The following is a 21467-nucleotide window of genomic DNA, read 5'->3' on the forward strand; positions in this document are numbered from 1 at the left end:
TGATTAACTTTCTGCTCCACCCCCTGTCAGGTGAAGAAAAATCTACAGAAAAGCCGCACCTCTGTATAAGCCCCATCGTTCAAATCGTGGGGAAAAAAGTAACGGCTTATAGTCCGGAACATACGGTAATTAGATATGAACGTCCTCCTTACGTTAGGAGTGTGTGTGTGTGTGTGTGTGTGCATGCGTATGTACATGCGTGTGTATGTAAGCTGTACTTGATCTCGTGACGCAGGGCTACGGTGAAGAGCTGCAGCAACAGGTAGGCCTCTCTGCAGTCTGAGCCATAGTTGAAGAGGGTGAAGATGACCGTCTCCATGAAGCGGGTGCTCTTATTCTGGGGCATCAGGAAGATCAGCTGGGCCAGGTAGGATGGCTGAGTCTACACACACACACACACACACACACACACACACACACACACACAAAGTTCAACCTTTCAATCCAGCACCCAAGCTCTCAGTATAAGAACGAACAGCCCAGGGGGATGAGGAGCAGAGTGTTGGTACCTGCAGCAGGTAGAACAGGTGCTGGTACCTGCAGCAGGTAGAACAGGTGTTGGTACCTGCAGCAGGTAGAACAGGTGTTGGTACCTGCAGCAGGTAGAACAGGTGTTGGTACCTGCAGCAGGTAGAACAGGTGCTGGTACCTGCAGCAGGTAGAACAGGCGTTGGTACCTGCAGCAGGTAGAACAGGTGCTGGTACCTGCAGCAGGTAGAACAGGCGTTGGTACCTGCAGCAGGTAGAACAGGTGCTGGTACCTGCAGCAGGTAGAACAGGCGTTGGTACCTGCAGCAGGTAGAACAGGTGCTGGTACCTGCAGCAGGTAGAACAGGTGTTGGTACCTGCAGCAGGTAGAACAGGCGTTGGTACCTGCAGCAGGTAGAACAGGTGCTGGTACCTGCAGCAGGTAGAACAGGCGTTGGTACCTGCAGCAGGTAGAACAGGCGTTGGTACCTGCAGCAGGTAGAACAGGTGTTGGTACCTGCAGCAGGTAGAACAGGCGTTGGTACCTGCAGCAGGTAGAACAGGTGTTGGTACCTGCAGCAGGTAGAACAGGTGTTGGTACCTGCAGCAGGTAGAACAGGTGTTGGTACCTGCAGCAGGTAGAACAGGTGTTGGTACCTGCAGCAGGTAGAACAGGTGTTGGTACCTGCAGCAGGTAGAACAGGTGTTGGTACCTGCAGCAGGTAGAACAGGCGCTGGTACCTGCAGCAGGTAGAACAGGTGTTGGTACCTGCAGCAGGTAGAACAGGCGTTGGTACCTGAAGCAGGTAGAACAGGTGCTGGTACCTGCAGCAGGTAGAACAGGTGTTGGTAGGCCTCCAGCTTCTCACGCTTGTCTTTGCTCAGAGACTTCAAGCCTTTGTGCTTCTCCAGGGCCATCATGTCAGACAGCTCCTCTTTGTTCTTCTTGGTGAGTTTCTTATGGTGTGAAACAACCTCCTGTAGCCCGAGACAGACAGACAGACAGACAGACTCCTCAGTGGACACACAGTGGGGCGTGGCACAGACCATTCATTAAGGAGCGCGCTGTTGAATGTGCAACAGCAGGTTGTGTGTGCGGTGCGTTAGGACGGGTGTCGTCCCAGCGAGCCCCTCACCTGCAGGGTGACCCGGTTGCGCACCAGCAGGCCGATCTTCAGGTCCATGAGGTCCAGGTCGGCCTCCAGCTGCCTGTTGGAGCGGATGGTGCGCACCACCTCCTCACGCAGACGCAACAGCTCCCCCTCCTGACGGATATCGGTATCACCCAGCTCCAACAGGTGGGCAAACTTCCTCACCACAGACAGAGGGGGAGTACTGGAGTGTACTACACACACACACACACACACACACAATAAAACCATGTCCTGTAAATCATCTATAATTCAATAAAATCATGTTTCAATTCCTATGTTTATGGCACACAGAAACAGGCCGCACCAAGCATCCGGTACTCCTCTCTGACCCGACTGGCTCTGAAAAACGCCTGGATCTTTATAATGGCATCAACCTGGCAGACCCAACACACAACAACACGGCAACTGTTACTCTACACACATTTAACAGCAACTGTTACTCTACACACATTTAAGGTTTGTAGCGTCTGAACTGAGCAATAGAGTAGAACTCACATGTTGCCTGAAGTAACGCTGGCGGGCCAGGTATCTCGTCCGGACCAGCCACATCTTAACCGTGGCCTGGATCTGAGAGACATGGGCTACATGATCAACCCTGCACACAAACAACTCTGCACAGAACCCAGAACCCAGCCCAGAGGAGCTCGTGATTTTACCTTCATCACTGCCCTCCAGTTCTGGTAGAGGAACTCCAGTCTGTTCCTGTAGGCCCTCTGCTGTAGAAACCTTCGCCAGTGAGACTGTGTGAACACACACACACACACACACACACACACACACACACACACACACAGTCATTTGGCTTCATGTTACAGAATAGTATGGAGTTGTGGATTAAAGCAAGTGTGTATCAACACCACAGGCACTCTCTGAAGACGTAGAGAGCTGCTTCAGTAAGTCTGACTCCTCCCACAGCTAGAGGGGGCTGTGTCTTCACCTGAATGGTCACGACGGCAGGTAGCTGGGTGTTGAGGAAGTGCAGGCGTGCGGCCAGTCTCTGCCTGAGCAGGACACCTCGAGCACGGGCCTGTAGCTGCACCACCAGCCCCTCACTGGCCCTCCAGCGCACCTCCCGGCCATGGGCCATAGTGACACTACTACACACCGCCTGCAGGGGGAGACAGAGCGGCGTCGGTGGTCTGTGATTCAGACAAGTGGGAGTGATAGTCCATGTTAAGGGGGTAAGGAAGATACCTGGATCTCTTCGTGGGTGAGGAAGATACTGTTCTGGACGAAGTCCTGAGGTCTCTCCCACGTGCCCTCCAGTCTGTGCAGGTGGAAGTAGTAAGAGCCACTGTCTGCAGCTTTGGTCCTCAGCCACGGGCTTCTGTTATCACCTGATCACACACACACACACACACACACACACACACACACACACACACACACACACACACACACACACACACACACACACACACACACACACACACACACACACACACACACACACACACACACACACACACACACACACACACACACACACACACAAAACTGGACTCACACGCTGGTCTTCAGAGGTCTTCTAGAAGCAGATATTGGCCACAGGAGTGAGTGACTCACCCTCCAGGGCTTTGGCCCGCTGCAGGGCGGTCAGCTCGGCCTGGTAGCCCTGGGCACACTCCGGCACCACGCTCTGCAGCGCCACCTCTGGCAGACGCAGGACGCGCACCGTCTGAGAGGCATTCCCCTCCTTCACTGCCTGGTTGACAGCAGCCAGGCCCAGAGACACTAACAACACAGAGGAGCAGCTAGGAGCAGCTCACAGTGACAGTAGGACACATGACTGGATCAGTGTGCATCAAGACCTACTCTGAAGCGCTCTCTGAGTGTCCTGGTTGGCCAGCGTCACCCCGTCCTGAATGTCAGGTAACCACAGCTCTGCTCCAGGGTCCCGACTCCGCTGCAAAGAAACAAGAAAAGCAAAGAAGTTTTGGTGTAAACACCTTTTGTCCAACAAGACAAATCTTTGTTCACCAATGTCTGAATGACTGCATGACACACCTCTGCCTTCTGTTTCTTCACACGGATCAGTACGTCGTGGTAACGTTTGCCGTTTTGTGGCAGTACATCCTTTAAGCCACTAGAGGGCAGCAGTAGTGCAGCTAGTGTTTTCTGAGGGTCACTGCGACAGAGTGCTTGGTTAATCAGTCCTATAGTCAGGATCTCTGCAGCCACAGGAAAGAGGGAAGACGCGTCAGACTAAAGCTTCAGAACACCACGTTTTTAAAGGGAAGAGGCCCCAGCAGGCACTCACGGTCATGCTCCTCCTGAGCGGCCATGTTGACGGCGTTCAGTCCGCTCTGCAACTCGTTCCATGAGAGCAGAGCCTGGCCTCCCCTCTTCATCTCCCACAGCTCCTCAAAGTACCTGAGCACAAGAGCCTCCGTCATCAACACGGGCACGACTCCAACAATCTCACCACACTAGACACATCACACCAGGGAATATACAGAGATTCTTAAGTTGAATTTAATACCTTTTTAATACCTACAAAATATTTTTTAATACCAGCATGACTTAAAGCGGCGACTGAAAATGGTAGGGATGCACCGAAATGAAAATTCTTAGCCGAAACCGAAAACCGAAAATGAGGAAACCAAGGCCGAAAGCCGAAACACCGAAATACATTATGCCAATTATTAGTAACATTGGATTTATGGCTAACCTCACTAAAATCAAGGCATTGCTATTCAAAGAATAAATCAACTACAAAATTTGATTTGAAAATATTTATTTAGCACTGACATTACAGTAATGCATATTATAAAGTAAAATTAGTGGTGGGCCGTTAACAGCGATACCGCTGACAACGGCCGACCACTAATTAAATTAAACTCGCTTGCAGACTGTTTTTATCTGAGAGGATAAATATATGTATTTTATACGAGTTAAATTTAATTATAACTGACTGGCCTGAAAGATAAATATAAATTCTCTCATAAAAACGTGACGTGAGTTGCAACAACATTAAACAGCTCAGGTAAACACACTTCTGAGAAATGTCGTCTGCTCGGCAAAACATAACGGGGCTCAATGTGCTCTATTAGCCTACGAAATCCCTACGACAGAGAACGGCTGATCGTCTAAGGCAACGAGTTCCATAATTTTTGGTGTAATGTCCTTTTGCCTTGGCGCCACCACTGGAAATTTTTTTTGCTAGCTTTATCCAAATAAACGCGTTCAGGTGGCGATTTTTGCTTGCGTCATCACAGCACACTGTTTCGGCCGTGTTGTTTCGGTGATGAAAGTATTTCGGCCGAAAACCGAAAATGCAAATTTAAGCCATTTCGGCCGAAAATTTTCGGTGGCCGAATTTTCGGTGCATCCCTAGAAAATGGGTCAGGGATTAAAAAGGTGAGAAGACCGGTGGGGTCTGCCTCAGAGGATGAAACATGGACTACTAAAAGCAACCTGACCAGAGCTTCCACTTGCCCAAATAATCCATGTACCTCTGAAGGCAAAGCACCAATGATCTCTGCAGCTTCTGCACTGTTACTGTATTTTTGTACCAGTACTCTCCTAATAAGGTGATACATAATATTTAAAATAATATAACAACAGGTTTGATGATGATGATTATTATTATTATTTCTAAACTCTGTTGTATACTTAAACTATTTCCACTCTTTTAAAAAAAACTCAGTGTTGTGTCCTGTGGTTTTATTTTTTTCTTTGGTGGCATGCTGAAATGAAATGACAAAAAATGTATGTTAAGGTTTCCTGACTAGACAAGACTAACATTAATGTTGGACAGTCCGTGTCCCAAACAGCACACTCTGGAACATTACATACTGCACTACTGAAAACACTTCAAACCATGGTGTCCTTTTATTTATTCATTTATTTGTTTTATTTATTATATTTTATTTTTTACACATTAAGTGTAGTAGCAGTCTGCAGTTTGGGACATGGCCAGAGAGTAATGTAACGTTAGCTAACCCAAACCCTTCTAGTCTGTTAACAGCACATTACAATAAAGCTGTTTTATTGTCATATATATGGTCATATGGTTGGCTATTCATTGCTCTTATCACTGACCTCGCGTTTAACGCTGGCGCAAACTACCCGCCGCTGCAGCGAGGCGAGAGCTCGGGTCAGTGACGCTATGAGTGCGGGATATTTCTGAACATCTCAACACAAGCCTTAAGAAAGCGAAAGACCCAGAGAGCGCCTGACAAGTTGTAACAACAAACACAGCGCTGGCAAACCGCGCTTTTAGAAAAAAAAGTTTTAAACAGTTTCCGCTTTTTCTGTGGTTTAATTTTTGGTTGGGACAAATCTACCTGTTTCTGATATTCGGTGGCCAACTATGCCATTGAAATTGCCGATTTCGGAAGTGCTCTGTTTGCTTATTAAGTCAAGTCAATATGATCATTAAAATATATATATATATATAGATGTAAATCTCCCGAACCCCCGCACCACAAAAAAAAAAAACTCCTCGGATCTACACGATTCACGTAGGTCACCCTTTTCAACTTCAAAACGGCTAATTTCGCCTAAAGGTGACAGATTATCATGCCTGTTTAAATCCCAGAGTTTCGCTAACAGGTTTGGCGGCAAACCAGCCGGTATTTAGGTGACTGGCGCGTGCGCGGACAAACATCAAGTCACGTCACGTGATATCACTGCTAGCAACATGTAAATTAATCTAATTTAATGAATTTTAGGAGAAAGGCGCTTAACACAAATTCAAAAACGTGTAGGCAGTTGGATGAGCGTTCGAAAATTTAATACCTCGTCAGATGAAGCTTAATACTTTTAAATACTTTTTAATGGCCTTAATTTTGGTCAACTGAATTTACTACCTTTTAATACTTTTTACAACCCCGCGGACACCCTGCACACACACACACATAAACCACCAGAGGCCACACGGTGGGGTTGGGGGCGCCAACAGTCTCACTACTGTGACAGAGGATCTGACCTTTGCGTTAAGCTGTGGTCGACGTCGGCGAGGCCGGCCGCAGGGCTCACCAGCGCCGCACAGAAAGCACCAGAATCCTTGGCCTCCAGCGCCTGGTTCACCAGGGCGACAGCAGACAGCATCTCCACCGCTACAAACATCTCCTCCTGCTGCAGCTCCGCCTGCAAGAACAGAAACACTTGTGTGAATGAAGACCTGCGTGACCAGCACCAATACAGCACTACAGGTGGACGGCCTGGGCGGAGTATGTGAACATGCCCTTGTGCTGTGTGTGTGTGTGTGTGTGTACCTCAGGGCACTGCTGCTGCAGCTGGGCAAGCTCCTTCTGGTAGAGGTCAGCAGCGAAGGGGAACACATCGGGCAGGCGGGCGTTGGGGTTCATCAGGGCGCACACCGTCTGACGGGCCTCACCACGGCGCAGAGCCTCGTTGATATTGGACACTGCCTGCAGCACTACACACACACACCTCGAATCAACATCAGACATAAAGAAAGCCTTTAGATGGCGTGTGGGACTCGTACTGACTGGTCTTGGCGCGCTGAGCCTCTTCATTGGCCACGCAGACCCCCTCCTGCAGCTCGTCTCTCTCCAGAGGATCCACACTACCCAGATCCTGCAGAACAACACACACACCTTCACACACTCTTCACACACAAAGACCAGGAGGAGAACAAGGTCCCAGTCCTGCTCTGCTGTCCCCCACCATCACCAGTGGCTAAACCACTAGCTGTGGGTGGGGCAGCACCAGGCTGAGAAGGAGGTGCTCACCAGGGCTTTCTGTTCCCTGTCGGACGTGAGCTGCTCTAGATACCAGTCAGCGTGGTCTCGGTGGAGCCCTCTGATCGCCAGGCTGGGGTTCTGCAGGGCCGACAACAGAGCCAGGGGATCCCCACACTCTATAGCCTCGTCCACACACTCCAACGCAGCACGCACTACACACACACACACACACACTATAATCTTCATATCACAACACAACACACCCAATACACAGTGCTGTCATATTGGGTAACTCACCATTAACTTTGGTGATGTTTTCTTGAATCTCAATCTGTGTCAGATATTCCTCGTAAATATCTTTCTCCACGGTGCCGTTCACCTACACACACACACACACACACACACACACACACAAGATCACGTTTACGGCTCATTCGTCACCATGCTCTTACGTCACCTCTGAGAACCCCCAAACCATCCTGCTCACTTTAGCGGAGGCGTGAGCTGCTTTGAGAGCGCGGGCCTGACGCAGCACCTCCTGGTACACGGCGGTGAGCGCCCCCTGCAGGCCCACCAGCATGGCGTTGGGGTTGCCCAGGGCCCGCGCCGTCTCCTCCACGCAGCCCCGCTCCACTGCCTCGTTGATGGCGATGACGGCCGCATGCACTGCAGGACGGGGACGATTAGGACGGGGACGATTAGGACGGGGACGATTAGGACGGGGACGATTAGGACGGGGACACATTCCAAACACGGTCATTACATCGCCGTGGCCACCATAACTGGGGTACACCCAGCCATACTATCTACATGAAATTAGTCAACGGGTTTCTCCGGGCCAGTTCGTGCCTATGGGCCGTGACACATGTGCGCATGTCTATACAGATGCGTCTGCAGTAAGAGGAGACGCCATGGCTCTTACCTGCAGCTTCATCCACTGACAGCTCATTGGCTAGAATTCCTCCAATCTTGCTGAACGCAGGCATCTGAATACCATATTTGTCCAGTTCCATCTTCATATTGTTTATTTCCTCCTCTTGAGGGGGGGGGACACATCATAAACACAAACAGTATAAACAACCCTCAGTTCAAATGCTTTAGTGAGCTGAAGAAATAAATCTCTGGTTAGCCAAGTATTGCAAATATCAGGTTGTACCTGTGAACTTGACTTTTCCACATAGGTCGTGGATCTGAGGAGCCAGACCAAGTCGGAAGAGGTAAAGGCTGGACAGAAAGAGACCAGATGTAAATAAATGACACTACAACATCCCAATTAAAAAAGCCAACAAAGCTGAATGAATCACAGTCAAACCCACAGTATTTAAGCAGAAAACAGAAAGACTGCTACAGACCTGAGAGCATGAATACAGTACACAGTGCGGGGCATATTCTTCTTGTCATAGATGTCTGTAGTCTCAGGGTAGAAAATCTGGTATGGAAATGAAAACATCACATGTGACTATAAATAAGCAACATTTAAATAAACATGAGTATGCAAATGGTGCAAAGAAAAAATATGCTGTCTCATTCCAGTTTACCGTGGGCAGGCCAATCTCGACCAGCGCATTCCTCCAGTGGTTGATGTTATCAGTATGGCGGAACTGCAGGCCTAGAGCCTGTGGGCACACACACCATGAGAGAGGTTTGAGTGGATACACACACACAACTGAGATACTCTCGGGCCCCAGTTATATCAGTCACCTTCTGTCAGGATTTCTTTAAGGTTTTAATTCTTAGTGAAGTACTTCAGTGTTGACCCAGTGTGTGTGTGTGTGTGTGTGTGTGTGTGTGTGTTTTCCTTGGTCAGACCTTGTACCGCTCCTGGTTGAGGTCATAGATCTTCTTCAGAGGGACTATGTTCTCAGCAAAGCAGTGTCCAAGCTTGGCCAGCAGGACCCCGTTTCTCAGAGACTCCTCCAGCTCGGTGGGTGCTGGGAGCTCCTCGTCCAGACAGGCCTCCATCCACCTGACAGGAGGTGCGGTAAACGTTTAATAAGAACTTATTCTGCAGTCTGTGTGACCGTTTTAAATGAGGACGAGGGGCCATGATGCAGCAGTAGTTATCTCAGCAGGAGGAGGGTCTCTCTGCACAGCGGATTCACCTCTTGGCCTCCTCCAGGCGACACAGGTACTGGTACGCCACGTTCTGGATGCGTTGCTCATCCATTTCTTCCGCGGTCAGACGTTCATCTGTAAAACGAGAGAGAGAGAGTTGGGACACAAACCTCTAAACCACGTGACAGTACACCAATACATCCACCTGACCGCTGAAATCACACACACATCGGTTCACTCGCACAGCCCAGCGGCCAGACGTTAACGGGACCGGCCGCAAGCGCAGGTGAGAGACAGGTGAGGGACAGAGAGACAGGTGGGACAGAGAGACAGGTGGGACAGGTGAAGTACTCACACCCGGGCCGCAGGGCCCCCCCTGGTTCCCCCATCACGTCCGTGTGTTCAGGATCGTCGGTCTCGTCGCTTTTTAACGTTGTTCAACTTCAGCCGAACGTTAACGCGGTCACGCGCGCCTAAACGGTCACTATGCTAAGCTAATCCTGACAGGAAAAGTCGCCTGACAGAAAATAAACCAAACGAGTGTCGAATTGTCACGCGAGTCGACGGACAACGCGGATTAAACACAAATATTCGGTTTTTTTCGCTTGTACAAGTTTGCGCGCAGCTTCAAATAACGACATAAATCCGAAAGAAAGGCGCGAGACTCCCCCCGTAGTGTTCACGCGCAGCCGTCGCGAGCTCGCCTCAGCGTGGCTGTTTACGGTCCGCCAGGTTTGAATTCTCCGCCGCAATCCCATTGGCTACGAGGCTGACACGCGGTGGATTGTGGTTAATGGAGTCCACCACGGCGAATGACGCTTGAGAACAAACGAAATTAACGTCTTACTTTCGTAAAGCGAAATAAAGTTTGAGATTTAAACATTTGTGCGCATTAAAGGAATAGCATATTCGTTTTAGTTAGGTTTGTTATTCACAACTTTTCGATATAATTGCGAAAGAAAAAAAAAGTTTTTAAACCGTTCCCTTGGAAACCAGGAACAAGCACGCGGCCAGCAGCGCGGATGACAGCACCTGTGTGCAGGTACAGCAGGTTCAGTTAAGTTAGCGACTACGGGCGAGTTTTAGAAAACACCTCACTTTAAACACTCGTTATTCTTAATGGAGCAGCTTTAGCGAAGACATCACTAAAATAACTACGTTATGCGGAAGCATGGTTGTTTACTGTGTTGATAAGTGTGTGTAGGGGTGATACCTTAGACAGGTGATAAAACATTCATTAGTGAGGTGTGAACCATCTGGTCATGATACTAGCTGCATCTTAGATCGGGCTTAAATGAAGACGTTACGGAGGCATACGACAAATTTGGCCAAATGTCTTATTTGGTCCTTTTTTGACTTTCTAGTATCATACCTCGACCAAACCGTACTCTGCTGGTCCTGACATGGCCTCTGGTGGCTCACCATGCCAAGATTATCAGAAGAAGAAAAAGAAGACTAGCAAAAAGCAGAATGGAGACGATTTAGAGGAGAGAGATGTCCAAGCGGACATAGAGAAGCTTACAGCAAGTGGACACAGTGCTCTACAACTGAGAGAACACTCTGAGGCTCTTAATTACTTCAAGAAGGCTTACAGGGCTGCTGTAAAGGTAACGAGTGGACCAAGAACACTGACAAATACAGAGTTAATGATGATTAACCTCTCAGTTTATAGGGTGTTGTCTGAAACGCTAGGTCTCTGTGTGTGTGTGTGTGTGTGTGTGTGTGTGTGTGTGTGTGTGTGTCCTCCTCTGTCCACAGATCAGTGACACTAAAGTCCAGCGAGTGTGCGCCTTTAACCTCGGAGCTGCGTATGTGGAGGTGGGTAAGCCGGACAAAGGCCTGGACTTCCTGTCGCGGGCCGAGCCGGGCGAGAGGGCGGAGCGCATGGCCGACCTGCAGTTCAACCTGGCGGCGGCCCACGAGGCTCTGGGTGAGCACGGCCAGGCGGCCCGCCACTACCTGCAGGCTGCACACCTGTACCGGGCACAAGGGGAGGGAAGCAGTGAGGGAGACACGTGTGTCCGGCTGGCTCACTGTCACCTGTGCAAGAAGGTAAGTGCCTGTCACGTAGGGCAACGCCCCCTCTCGTAGCTGTCACTCTGGGTTCCCTCATGTCCGTGTTCCCTGCCTGTTTGTCCCGCCCTGCTCGTTGGTTTTGATGGATTCCTTGTTTGTTACCACGCCCCTGTGTCATTGTCATCACCTGTCCCTGGTTTAGTCCTGTGTATATTAGTCCCTGTGTCTCCCAGGTCTGGTTGTCGGTCTTTTTGTTTATGCCTGTGTTGTCAGATCTCGTTCATCGTGAGTACTGCCGTGTTGCGCCTTGTGTTACCCGTCACCCGTGTATTTTGCCTGCCCTTCCGTAGTCAGTCTTCCTTGTTGTTTTCTTTGTCCGTGTTCATGCCTTTGTACATTTCATGTCAGGATTGCCAACCCGTTATGACCCATGCCCGTTACATCGACTCTGCCTATGGAATTTCCTGTAATAAATCTCGCTCTCCTCAGCGCTTGTGTCCGCCTCCCTGTTCTGCCCCGCGCAGATCGTTACATAAAGACCGACCCTACAAGGACACAGCGAGGGAGCGAGACTCTGGTGAGTTTAATCGCTGTGATGAGATGTTGGCTGGTTCGGTCCAGTTCAACTCTCCGATATCGCAGCGTGAACGAACCAGAGACAGAAATTCCCCTGGCGCTGTGGGAACACGGAAGTCTCGACGCGCACCAACGAAAGCCCAGTCACTTTCGGTTTCGACTGGCTTTCGCGTCGAGACTCCTGTTGAGCGCTACGTGTCTGCCCGGCTTGATCACTATAGGGAGGAGAAACCTGTAGTACAAGTCGCGGGCAGACGGATTGAGTGCACAGACTGGCGTTTGCTTAACCCTCGGTTGGCTCTCGATGGCTTCTGCGAGCTCCCGACGCCTCAGAGGAGGCGGAGCCGTCGCAGAGAGAGCCACCGAGGGGCTTCTGTGTCTGTGTATTCTTCCAGGCTCACCCAGGACCCTTTAGGAGGACCTACCGCCGCTGATCCAGCCAGCTACACACCACGACACCCCCAAGTATTTTTTGGGGGGGAGTACAGACCACGTCGGCTTGGCGGACACGCCCCCCGATGACGTCAGTATAGTGGCTCCGCCCCCCGAGGACGTCGGCTTGGCGGACACGCCCCCCGATGACGTCAGTATAGTGGCTCCGCCCCCCGAGGACGTCGGCTTGACGGACACGCCCCCCGATGACGTCAGTATAGTGGCTCCGCCCCCCGAGGACGTCGGCTTGGCGGACACGCCCCCCGATGACGTCAGTATAGTGGCTCCGCCCCCCGAGGACGTTGGCTTGGCGGACACGCCCCCCGATGACGTCAGTGCGGCGACTCCGCCCCCCGAGGACGTCATGTCACGTCTGCGGCCTGTTCCTGCGATCCCGAGGAGGTCGTCCGCGCCGGTTCCTGTCCCCGCGACCCTGGAGAGGTCGTCCACGCCGGTCCCTGTCCCCGCGACCCTGGAGGGGTCGTCCACGCCGGTTCCTGTCCCCGCGACCCTGGAGGGGTCGTCCACGCCGGTTCCTGTCCCCGCGACCCTGGAGGGGTCGTCCACGCCGGCTCCTGTTCCCGCTGCCCGCCAGCGGACCCTGCCTGTTCCCGCTGCCCGCCAGCGGACCCTGCCTGTTCCCGCTGCCCGCCAGCGGACCCTGCCTGTTCCCGCTGCCCGCCAGCGGACCCTGCCTGTTCCCGCTGCCCGCCAGCGGACCCTGCCTGTTCCCGCTGCCCGCCAGCGGACCCTGCCTGTTCCCGCTGCCCGCCAGCGGACCCTGCCTGTGCCCGCTGCCCGCCAGCGGACCCTGCCTGTGCCCGCTGCCCGCCGCCCGGCTCCGCCTGTGTCCCCAGAGACTGTGCTGCCCTCTATTGGGCCTGGACTCTTTGTGCCCCCTGCTCTGCCATGTGCCCCTGTCTCGTTGCCCATGTTCCCCTTGCTCCCATGTTCTGTCCCTGGTTTTGTGTTGGTCCCAGTTCCTGTGTGTGTACCTGTTCGTGTCCTCGTGCCCGTCCCTGTGTCTGTGTCTGGTCGTTTCCTCCAGGTCCCTGTCCCCGTGTCTGTTCCCCAAGTCCTGACCCACTTTGTTCCTGTGCCGGTCTCTGTAGTCCAAGCCGTTTTTGTCTCAGTGTTAGCCTCTGCCCTGTCCCCTGGCCCCGCTCCAGTGTCTGTCCCCGGTCCTGTCCTGTCCAGCCCTGCTCCTGTGCCTCACCCTGGCCCTATCCGGTCTCCCTGTGTCCCGTGTCATGCCGTGTCCCAGGTCCCTCGTCCTGTTTTGTCTAGTCCTGTCCCTCCGGTCTGTCCTGTGTCCGCTGTCCCTGTCCTGTCTGCCCTTGCGTGCCCCGGAGTGGCACGCTTTGAGGGGGGGTTCTGTCACGTAGGGCAACGCCCCCTCTCGTAGCTGTCACTCTGGGTTCCCTCATGTCCGTGTTCCCTGCCTGTTTGTCCCGCCCTGCTCGTTGGTTTTGATGGATTCCTTGTTTGTTACCACGCCCCTGTGTCATTGTCATCACCTGTCCCTGGTTTAGTCCTGTGTATATTAGTCCCTGTGTCTCCCAGGTCTGGTTGTCGGTCTTTTTGTTTATGCCTGTGTTGTCAGATCTCGTTCATCGTGAGTACTGCCGTGTTGCGCCTTGTGTTACCCGTCACCCGTGTATTTTGCCTGCCCTTCCGTAGTCAGTCTTCCTTGTTGTTTTCTTTGTCCGTGTTCATGCCTTTGTACATTTCATGTCAGGATTGCCAACCCGTTATGACCCATGCCCGTTACATCGACTCTGCCTATGGAATTTCCTGTAATAAATCTCGCTCTCCTCAGCGCTTGTGTCCGCCTCCCTGTTCTGCCCCGCGCAGATCGTTACAGTGCCTCTGTAGAAGAAGATGATGGAACTTGGAGGAACATCTCCAACTCCATGTTGTGTCATGTCAATCAATCAATCAATCAAATTTTATTTATATAGCGCTTTTTACAACAGTTGTTGTCACAAAGCAGCTTTACAAGTGCCGAGTCCTAGCCCCCAGTGAGCAAGCCAAGGGCCACAGTGGCAAGGAAAAACTCCCTAGTTTTTTGCATGAGGAAGAAACCTTGAGAGGAACCAAGACTCAGGGGGGGAACCCATCCTCCTCTGGCCAACACTGGTCACCATAACAACAACAACAACAACAATTTAGACAGAAAGAAACAAAGAAAAGGAAAAAGATGTAGTAAAAGATGTCATGTCCTTTGGTTCTGGGCCTTGCTTGTTTTGTTGAACCGTGCTCTGACATTAGCTTGATTTGTATTATTTTTTGACCCCAGCAAAGTTTTTCACCTCCTGCAGTTAACTGCTGATTCATCTCGCTTACTGCCCATTCTAGACAGCACAAGGGTGTACCAGGTTCTCTGGAGGTCCTCCGTGCTGTGGTGTGTTGCAGGAGCTTGGCAAGGCTGTAGAGAGTTTCCTGCGTGCGGCGGAGGGCTATAACGTGGCGGGGAAGACGGCCTCCGCTGCCGTGGCCCTGAAGGCTGCGGGGACATACATGCTGCAGTGTGACGGCTTCACGGCTGATGACGTCGTCGGCGTGCTCACCGAGTGCTTGGAGCTGAGCGCCAACATCACGGAGCCAGAGACGCTGGGTGAGGCGTAAGCAGTCTGATGGTACTGGGTTGCGTGGGCCATCACTTATGACCTTAATGCTATGCTGTTCTTTAATGAAGAATAGAAATGATGCCAACTCACGCACAATCTAATGTGCTGTGATGATGCGTAATCTGGTACTCATTACCAGCTAATTACCTTTTAATCAGACGATCATGCAGTGTGCCTGCGTGCTTAAAATCGCTTCCTGACGATCATTCATTTGACTCGTGGTGTTTGTTTTGTGGTTTCCAGGTAAGCTGTATAATGCAGTGGGTCTGAGTTTCTCACAGCTGAGGCTCTTTGCGGAGGCTGCAGAGTGCTACGAGCTGGCCGTGTCCCTCTTCCAGGCCTCGCCACGCAGGCGGGCCGTGGTCCTGCAGAACCTGGGTGCTGCCCACAACGCGCTGGCCCACTACCAGCAGGCCCTGCAGTACCACAGAGAAGCAGCTGCTCTTCATGGTTAGCGAGCCAGAAAACACCTGAACTGGAGTGTGTGGCCGTGTTGGTGGGGCAGAGTGTTGGGCTGTGTGTCTCACACTGCTGATACTGCAGTGATACAGTCAGCAGCAGCGCCAGTGAAATATGGAACTGCTGGTCGTGTGTCAGTCTCAGGGGAGAGGGAGAAACAGCTTACGACAGCATCTCTCTTTCTCTGTCTCTGTCTCTCTCTCACACTCTCTCTCTCCCTCTCCCTCTCTCCCTCTCTCCCCCCCTCCCTGACTCTCTCTCTCTACACCCCGCCCCCAACACATACGTCAGAGAGCATGCGCTGACAGAGGTCTTTGCGTATGTGTGTGTGTGTGTGTGTGTGTGTGTGTGTGTGTGGGTGTGTGTATGTGTGTGTGAATGTGTGCCTATAGATCCACAGTTGTGTTTGATTCCTGCATCCCTGATGTTTTCATGCTCATCCTGTAAGGGGTGTGTTTGCCCATCCTGACTGACACTTGACGAGGTAGCTGACGCTCGAGTCTCTGCAGTCTTGGTGCTCGTCTGCAAACCTTCATGTGCTCCTTGTATGGAGCTGTGAGCTCAGGGGACTTTAATGAGACATCAGTGCTGAACGGAGGCACACTAGCTCACCCCCCCCCCCCAACTGAGACACACCGGATGACTCACAGTCCTGAACGCAGGAGCAGGCGGCTGTGCTCAGTGGTGTGTTGCTGGTTGTCCCCCCCGACTCTCTCGCTGTGTCGGCAGGTTCGTTGGGCGGCCGGCGAGCTCAAGGCCGTTGTTTCTGTAACCTGGGCTACGCTCTGAGTGAACTGGGGGAGCTGGAGGAGGCGGGCGAGAGTTATCTACACGCTCAACAGGCCTTCAAAGACACCGGTACCTTCCTGAACACCACAGAGCAGCTAGCGCAGTTATTCCACCCGCGCGGCTGCTCCTCTCATCATCGTCTCATCTCTCTCCTTCTGCTCCTCTCATCATCGTCTCATCTCTCTCCTTCTGCTCCTCTCATCATCGTCTCATCTCTCTCCTTCTGCTCCTCTCATCATCGTCTCATCTCTCTCCTTCTGCTCCTCTCATCATCGTCTCTTCTCTCTCCTTCTGCTCCTCTCATCATCGTCTCTTCTCTCTCCTTCTGCTCCTCTCATCATCGTCTCTTCTCTCTCCTTCTGCTCCTCTCATCATCGTCTCTTCTCTCTCCTTCTGCTCCTCTCATCATATTTCTCTGCCTGCCCGCAGGTGATTCCTCAGGGCAGTGGCAGGCGTGTGACAGCCTGGGGGGGGTCCGCATGAGAATGAGGGACCCGGAGCGAGCGGCGTTGTACTATAAACAGGCGCTAGCGCTGCTCTCTAAGTGCAGGGTGAGAGGTCTGATCAACACTCCAGACTCACACTGTCATCTGCGCTACTGGCCGTGTGCTTATTCCTGGGAACGGTTTAAGAACTTTTTTTTCTTTTAAAAAAGAAAACTTTTTTTTCTTTTTTTCAATTATATCGAAAAGTTGTGAATAACAAACCTAACTAGGAGGATTTGTTTGAACATCTAGGGTGAGGGCTAGGGTTAGGGTTTAAGGGTTAGGGGCTAGGGTTAGGGTTAGGGGTTAGGGTTAGGGGCTAGGGTTAGGGTTAGGGGCTAGGGTTAGGGGTTAGGGTTAGGGGCTAGGGGCTAGGGTTAAGGGTTAAGGGTTAGGGGTTAGGGGCTAGGGTTAGGGCTAGGGGCTAGGGTTAGGGGCTAGGGTTAGGGTTAAGGGTTAGGGGTTAAGGGTTAGGGGCTAGGGTTAGGGGTTAGGGCTAGGGGTTAGGGTTAGGGTTTAAGGGTTAGGGGTTAGGGGTTAGGGGCTAGGGTTAGGGGCTAGGGTTAGGGGCTAGGGTTAGGGGTTAGGGGTTAGGGGTTAGGGTTAGTCGACCTGTTTACTCTCAGGTTGATGGTGCTGTCATATAATCTACATCACAGAGCAGCTTATTACAAACACTTGGGAAAACTGAACAGTTATAAAGCTTATAACACATTTTACATTTACATTTACGGCATTTAGCAGATGCTCTTATCCAGAGCGACTTACAAAGTGCTTTGCTTCTGATCACAGAATTCATCCTAGGAAATAGTACAGATAGGCCAGAATTCAAGACACCATTGAGTCAGACTACTACTAAACTACAGGAGTCAATGTCATTACCTAGTGTTTTACAAGTTAGACGTTTGCCAAGAAGCACAAATAACCATAGACAGACATACAATTTAAGAACAACGGCAAGTGGTATCAGCGGAGTTTGTGCTCTGGTAAGCACATTTTGCATAACAGTTGCTCTGTGGCTGAATATATCAATTTTGTTGCGCACTGTTTTTGATCCATTCAAAATCAATGCGTTGGAGTATTTGAATGATGTTTTGGATGTTGTGCAGTATTTGAATGTGTCGTTGGTGTTTCTTCTAGGACGTCTCCAGTTGTGTGCAGGAGCGTCTGGTCAACAGTCTGAGTGAGGCGCTGGAGTTGAAACTCACCTTGCAGCAGGTGAGCTGAACTTCTTCTCCGGAAGACGCATGTCATACACACACCAAGTACAGTGTGTTTGTTTTCATACCTGGACGGTGTAGTCTGACCATTTTGCCATGTTTCAGCGAGCACCTTTTCCGAGAGGCCCCCCCCCTCACCGCCTCCTGCAGGAGAGAAGCGTCCGCCGGCAGCAGCTGCAGTAATGACCAGCCACGCCCATACCGTGACCCCATACCGTACACGCTCGCTCACAGAACCCCACAGTGCACGCTCGGGCACAGAACCCCACAGTACACGCTCCTGCACAGAAACCGACAGTACATGCTCGTGCACAGAACCCCACAGTGCACGCTCGCGCACAGAACCCCACAGTACACGCTCCTGCACAGAAACCGACAGTACACGCTCGTGCACAGAACCCTACTGCACGCTCGTGCACAGAACCCCACAGTGCACGCTCGTGCACAGAACCCCACAGTACACGCTCCTGCACAGAAACCGACAGTACACGCTCGTGCACAGAACCCCACAGTGCACGCTCGCGCACAGAACCCCACAGTACACGCTCCTGCACAGAAACCGACAGTACACGCTCGTGCACAGAACCCTACTGCACGCTCGTGCACAGAACCCCACAGTGCACGCTCGTGCACAGAACCCCGCTACTAGCTGACGTTTGTAGACACACTGAGGTGAGCTGAGAGGTGTGACTCACCTGAGCGCATCTTTGTTATGCCGTGTTCACCCAGAGTGACTGACACTAGGAACACGGAGGGAACTCTGGACACGCAACATAGGAGGGAACCACGGAAGGACCAGAGGACAGAAGACGTCTCCCAGGGTCAGACACGGGGCACACTCCTGTCACCAGCAGAACATCTAGAGAAACATCCATATGTCTTTCATCCACTCTAATGCTTGTAAGGACAAAATGAGAGATGGTTTAGGGTGATAACATATTTTCTCCTGTGTTTTCCTTGACAGTCAACTATACTAAAGAGTGGAAATCGTCTGAAGCAAATGCACACAGGAGAGCCCATGCAGACGTGACTGTGTCCTCAAAAGCACCAAACACAGAACCATCTAATTACCCAAACACCCTACCAGAGGCTAATAGGTACATACTGTACTGGTAAAACTACTGGTAATACTGGTAATAATACTGGTAATACTAGTAATGATACTGGTAATATGTAAATGTTACTGAAGACTGCTGTAGCTTGTTTTCTTTCTTTCTCTTCTTTTTTTCCCTAAAAGTAAAAACCACTATTCATATAAAACCATTAGCAAAAAGGCATAATTACGTCCCACAATAGATTGTTTGGTGGGAATTGTATTACCTATCTTAGCTCTCACCGCCCTCAAAAAGCAACAAATAACCATCTGATAATTGAAGAGCCACATAATGACACTTTTACAAGAGCCCCATGCGTGTCCATTAGTACATATAGTTTAGGTTTGGGGGAAAACCATTGTCAGGTAGGTGTATTGCATATGGTCATGCTGAATTAATTCTCCATTAAAATAAACATAATTAAATGGCAGTTTTGCACCAGCTCACAAACACCATTACATTAGTTTAGAGTGCAGGCATCTAGTTTGGCTAACATGCCTGATTATGCTACAGTAGAACGGTAGATCAGGGTGAGGGTCCACAGTCATACAGTAACAGTCATACAGTAACAGTCATACAGTAACAGTCACATAGTAACAGTCATACAGTAACAGTCATACAGTAACAGTCATACAGTAACAGTCACATAGTAACAGTCATACAGTAACAGTCATACAGTAACAGTCATACAGTCGTAATGTCGCTGTCTTTAACGATACTTCCTCTGGTGAAGCCCAGGTGAACTCTTGGGTATCAGTAAGGCAGCTGTTAACTACAGTGGTTGGTACTGAGTGGCACAAAATGACTTTGTTTTGATAAAGTGCATTTTAGAGAATGTCGAGGTATTTTATGTATATCCCAGTATTAAGTTGGTTATAACCAGTACTCACACTACAGAAAACTTGGATCAGTATGTTCGCTCCTGGAACAAAAAAAGAAAACAGCCTTTTCTGAAGTCTGACTGGAGTGCACAGGGGGAAGAGCCTGTGAGACACTGCCTCTCTTTACGTCTAAAAGCACAACGTTCAGCTCCTGCCGCAGGGCTCACCTGTCAGAGCCAAGAAGCTCCTGGAGGTTTCTGAGCGACTAGCGCACAAGCTGTGCTGCTCACGGCAAACGATCATTTTACATTTACATTTATGGTAATTAGCTGCTGCTGTTGTGCCGAGCCACCTGCATAAATGTTTAGTCAGCTATAGAACTATCACCCAGGCAGCACTGGACTACAGTCCAATACACCATTGAACTGGTATACAACTGGTATACAACAATGAAGCCCTGCGTACAAATTTGAATTTGAATGAACTGGTATACAACTGGTATACGTGTGTACGAGGCTTCATTTGAATGAACTGGTATACAACTGGTATACGTGCGTACGAGGCTTCATTTGAATGACATCTACATTATTGAATGACATCTACATCTACGTCTGGTGTTGTAATACTCATGTCTCATCCATGGCAGGAATCTGAATAATACATATGAGAAAACTGACGTGAAGTACCAGAATCCTGACGCCCATGTCCAATCACAGCAAGGTATGACTGTACACACACACACACACACACACACACACACACACACACACACGTACACACACACACACACACGCACACACACACACACACACACGCACACACACGTACACAAACACACACACACACACCCATACACACACACACACACACACACACGTAAACAAATGACCAACTTTGATTGACTTTTCTACTATAATGCTTAGAATATTCTGTGGTATTGTGTGTCATGGTGGTTGTACTGAAAAGCTGCATTACTGTCTGGGTTGTGTTGGTCTGACATCTGCTGAACAGATGATCACATAGGTGGGAGATGTAAGCAGAGGCCTGTGGATGTGAGCAGGTATGGGGGTGTCCACTAACCATGGGTTCTTACATCTAACTGATCATTGCATGACATTAATTCTAATTACTTTTAATATCCATTTTTAGTGAGAGCCCATTGGTGGAAAGCACAGAGATCTCCTCCCCTGCACAGGTTTCCAGTGAAGAAGCCACACCCCTACACAGGAGACCGAAGTCCAGATTCTGTACAGTTATGTGACCTTGGCCCAGTCATTGACTTTGTCCTGTTCAGACGATCTGGAGCAACAAGACACCTGAAACTTTGCTCTGCTATGAATATTGACTAAACCTGCTGATGCCACATGAAAAAATGATTTAGCAACAGTGCTGTCAGACTCCTGTATAGGAAAGGTGTGGTTCTCTTATGAGATTCAGACACACAGGTGGAGTATACATTATCAATGACCACGATTTGGAATTTCTTATCATGTTTATGGGATAGCAGCACCTGAGCTCAACGTTATACGTTAATTATTTACCAGTGAGTGCAGTAGCACTGCCTCTAGCTGTGATGCTGTTGTGGTCTGTGGTGTGAATGTACCTCTGTAGCTG

At 50.5% G+C, this 21467-nt stretch overlaps 2 protein-coding genes across 3 annotated transcripts in view; one reads left to right on the forward strand and one right to left on the reverse strand.

Annotated features, from left to right (window-relative positions):
• Positions 1–10058, reverse strand: part of iqgap3 (IQ motif containing GTPase activating protein 3) — a 24562-nt gene extending 14504 nt beyond the window's left edge. Inside the window, exons 1-25 of the mRNA XM_076986722.1 lie at positions 9687–10058; positions 9379–9466; positions 9086–9242; positions 8815–8892; positions 8629–8705; positions 8433–8500; positions 8199–8312; positions 7764–7942; positions 7574–7655; positions 7325–7488; positions 7082–7169; positions 6845–7008; positions 6556–6716; positions 3883–3995; positions 3630–3793; positions 3438–3528; positions 3189–3356; positions 2817–2959; positions 2560–2730; positions 2279–2362; positions 2118–2189; positions 1927–1996; positions 1605–1813; positions 1294–1446; positions 219–382 (exon numbers count right to left, since the gene is read on the reverse strand). Of these exons, the coding sequence (XP_076842837.1) occupies positions 219–382; positions 1294–1446; positions 1605–1813; positions 1927–1996; positions 2118–2189; positions 2279–2362; positions 2560–2730; positions 2817–2959; positions 3189–3356; positions 3438–3528; positions 3630–3793; positions 3883–3995; positions 6556–6716; positions 6845–7008; positions 7082–7169; positions 7325–7488; positions 7574–7655; positions 7764–7942; positions 8199–8312; positions 8433–8500; positions 8629–8705; positions 8815–8892; positions 9086–9242; positions 9379–9466; positions 9687–9720 (3056 nt within the window). The 5' untranslated portion in view covers positions 9721–10058. The remainder of the gene's footprint in view (positions 1–218; positions 383–1293; positions 1447–1604; positions 1814–1926; positions 1997–2117; positions 2190–2278; positions 2363–2559; positions 2731–2816; positions 2960–3188; positions 3357–3437; positions 3529–3629; positions 3794–3882; positions 3996–6555; positions 6717–6844; positions 7009–7081; positions 7170–7324; positions 7489–7573; positions 7656–7763; positions 7943–8198; positions 8313–8432; positions 8501–8628; positions 8706–8814; positions 8893–9085; positions 9243–9378; positions 9467–9686) is intronic.
• ttc24 (tetratricopeptide repeat domain 24) lies at positions 9522–21140 on the forward strand. 2 transcript variants are annotated; one of them, XM_076986724.1, is made up of 14 exons: positions 9522–9617; positions 10696–10938; positions 11090–11383; positions 14771–14972; positions 15229–15435; positions 16174–16302; positions 16663–16784; positions 17859–17936; positions 18044–18117; positions 18668–18759; positions 18903–19035; positions 20500–20573; positions 20865–20913; positions 21003–21140. In XM_076986724.1, exons 2-14 carry the CDS (start codon positions 10735–10737, stop codon positions 21112–21114), a joined length of 1770 nt encoding a protein of 589 aa, XP_076842839.1. In that variant the 5' UTR covers positions 9522–9617; positions 10696–10734; the 3' UTR covers positions 21115–21140. The 2 variants fall into 2 exon arrangements, with proteins under 2 accessions (XP_076842839.1, XP_076842838.1); XM_076986723.1 differs by lacking the exon at positions 9522–9617 and adding an exon at positions 10149–10373.
• Positions 21141–21467: the final 327 nt, after the last annotated feature.

This window comes from Brachyhypopomus gauderio, unplaced genomic scaffold (assembly GCF_052324685.1).
Source record: "Brachyhypopomus gauderio isolate BG-103 unplaced genomic scaffold, BGAUD_0.2 sc49, whole genome shotgun sequence".
In the NCBI taxonomy this organism is placed as follows: Eukaryota; Metazoa; Chordata; class Actinopteri; order Gymnotiformes; family Hypopomidae; genus Brachyhypopomus; species Brachyhypopomus gauderio.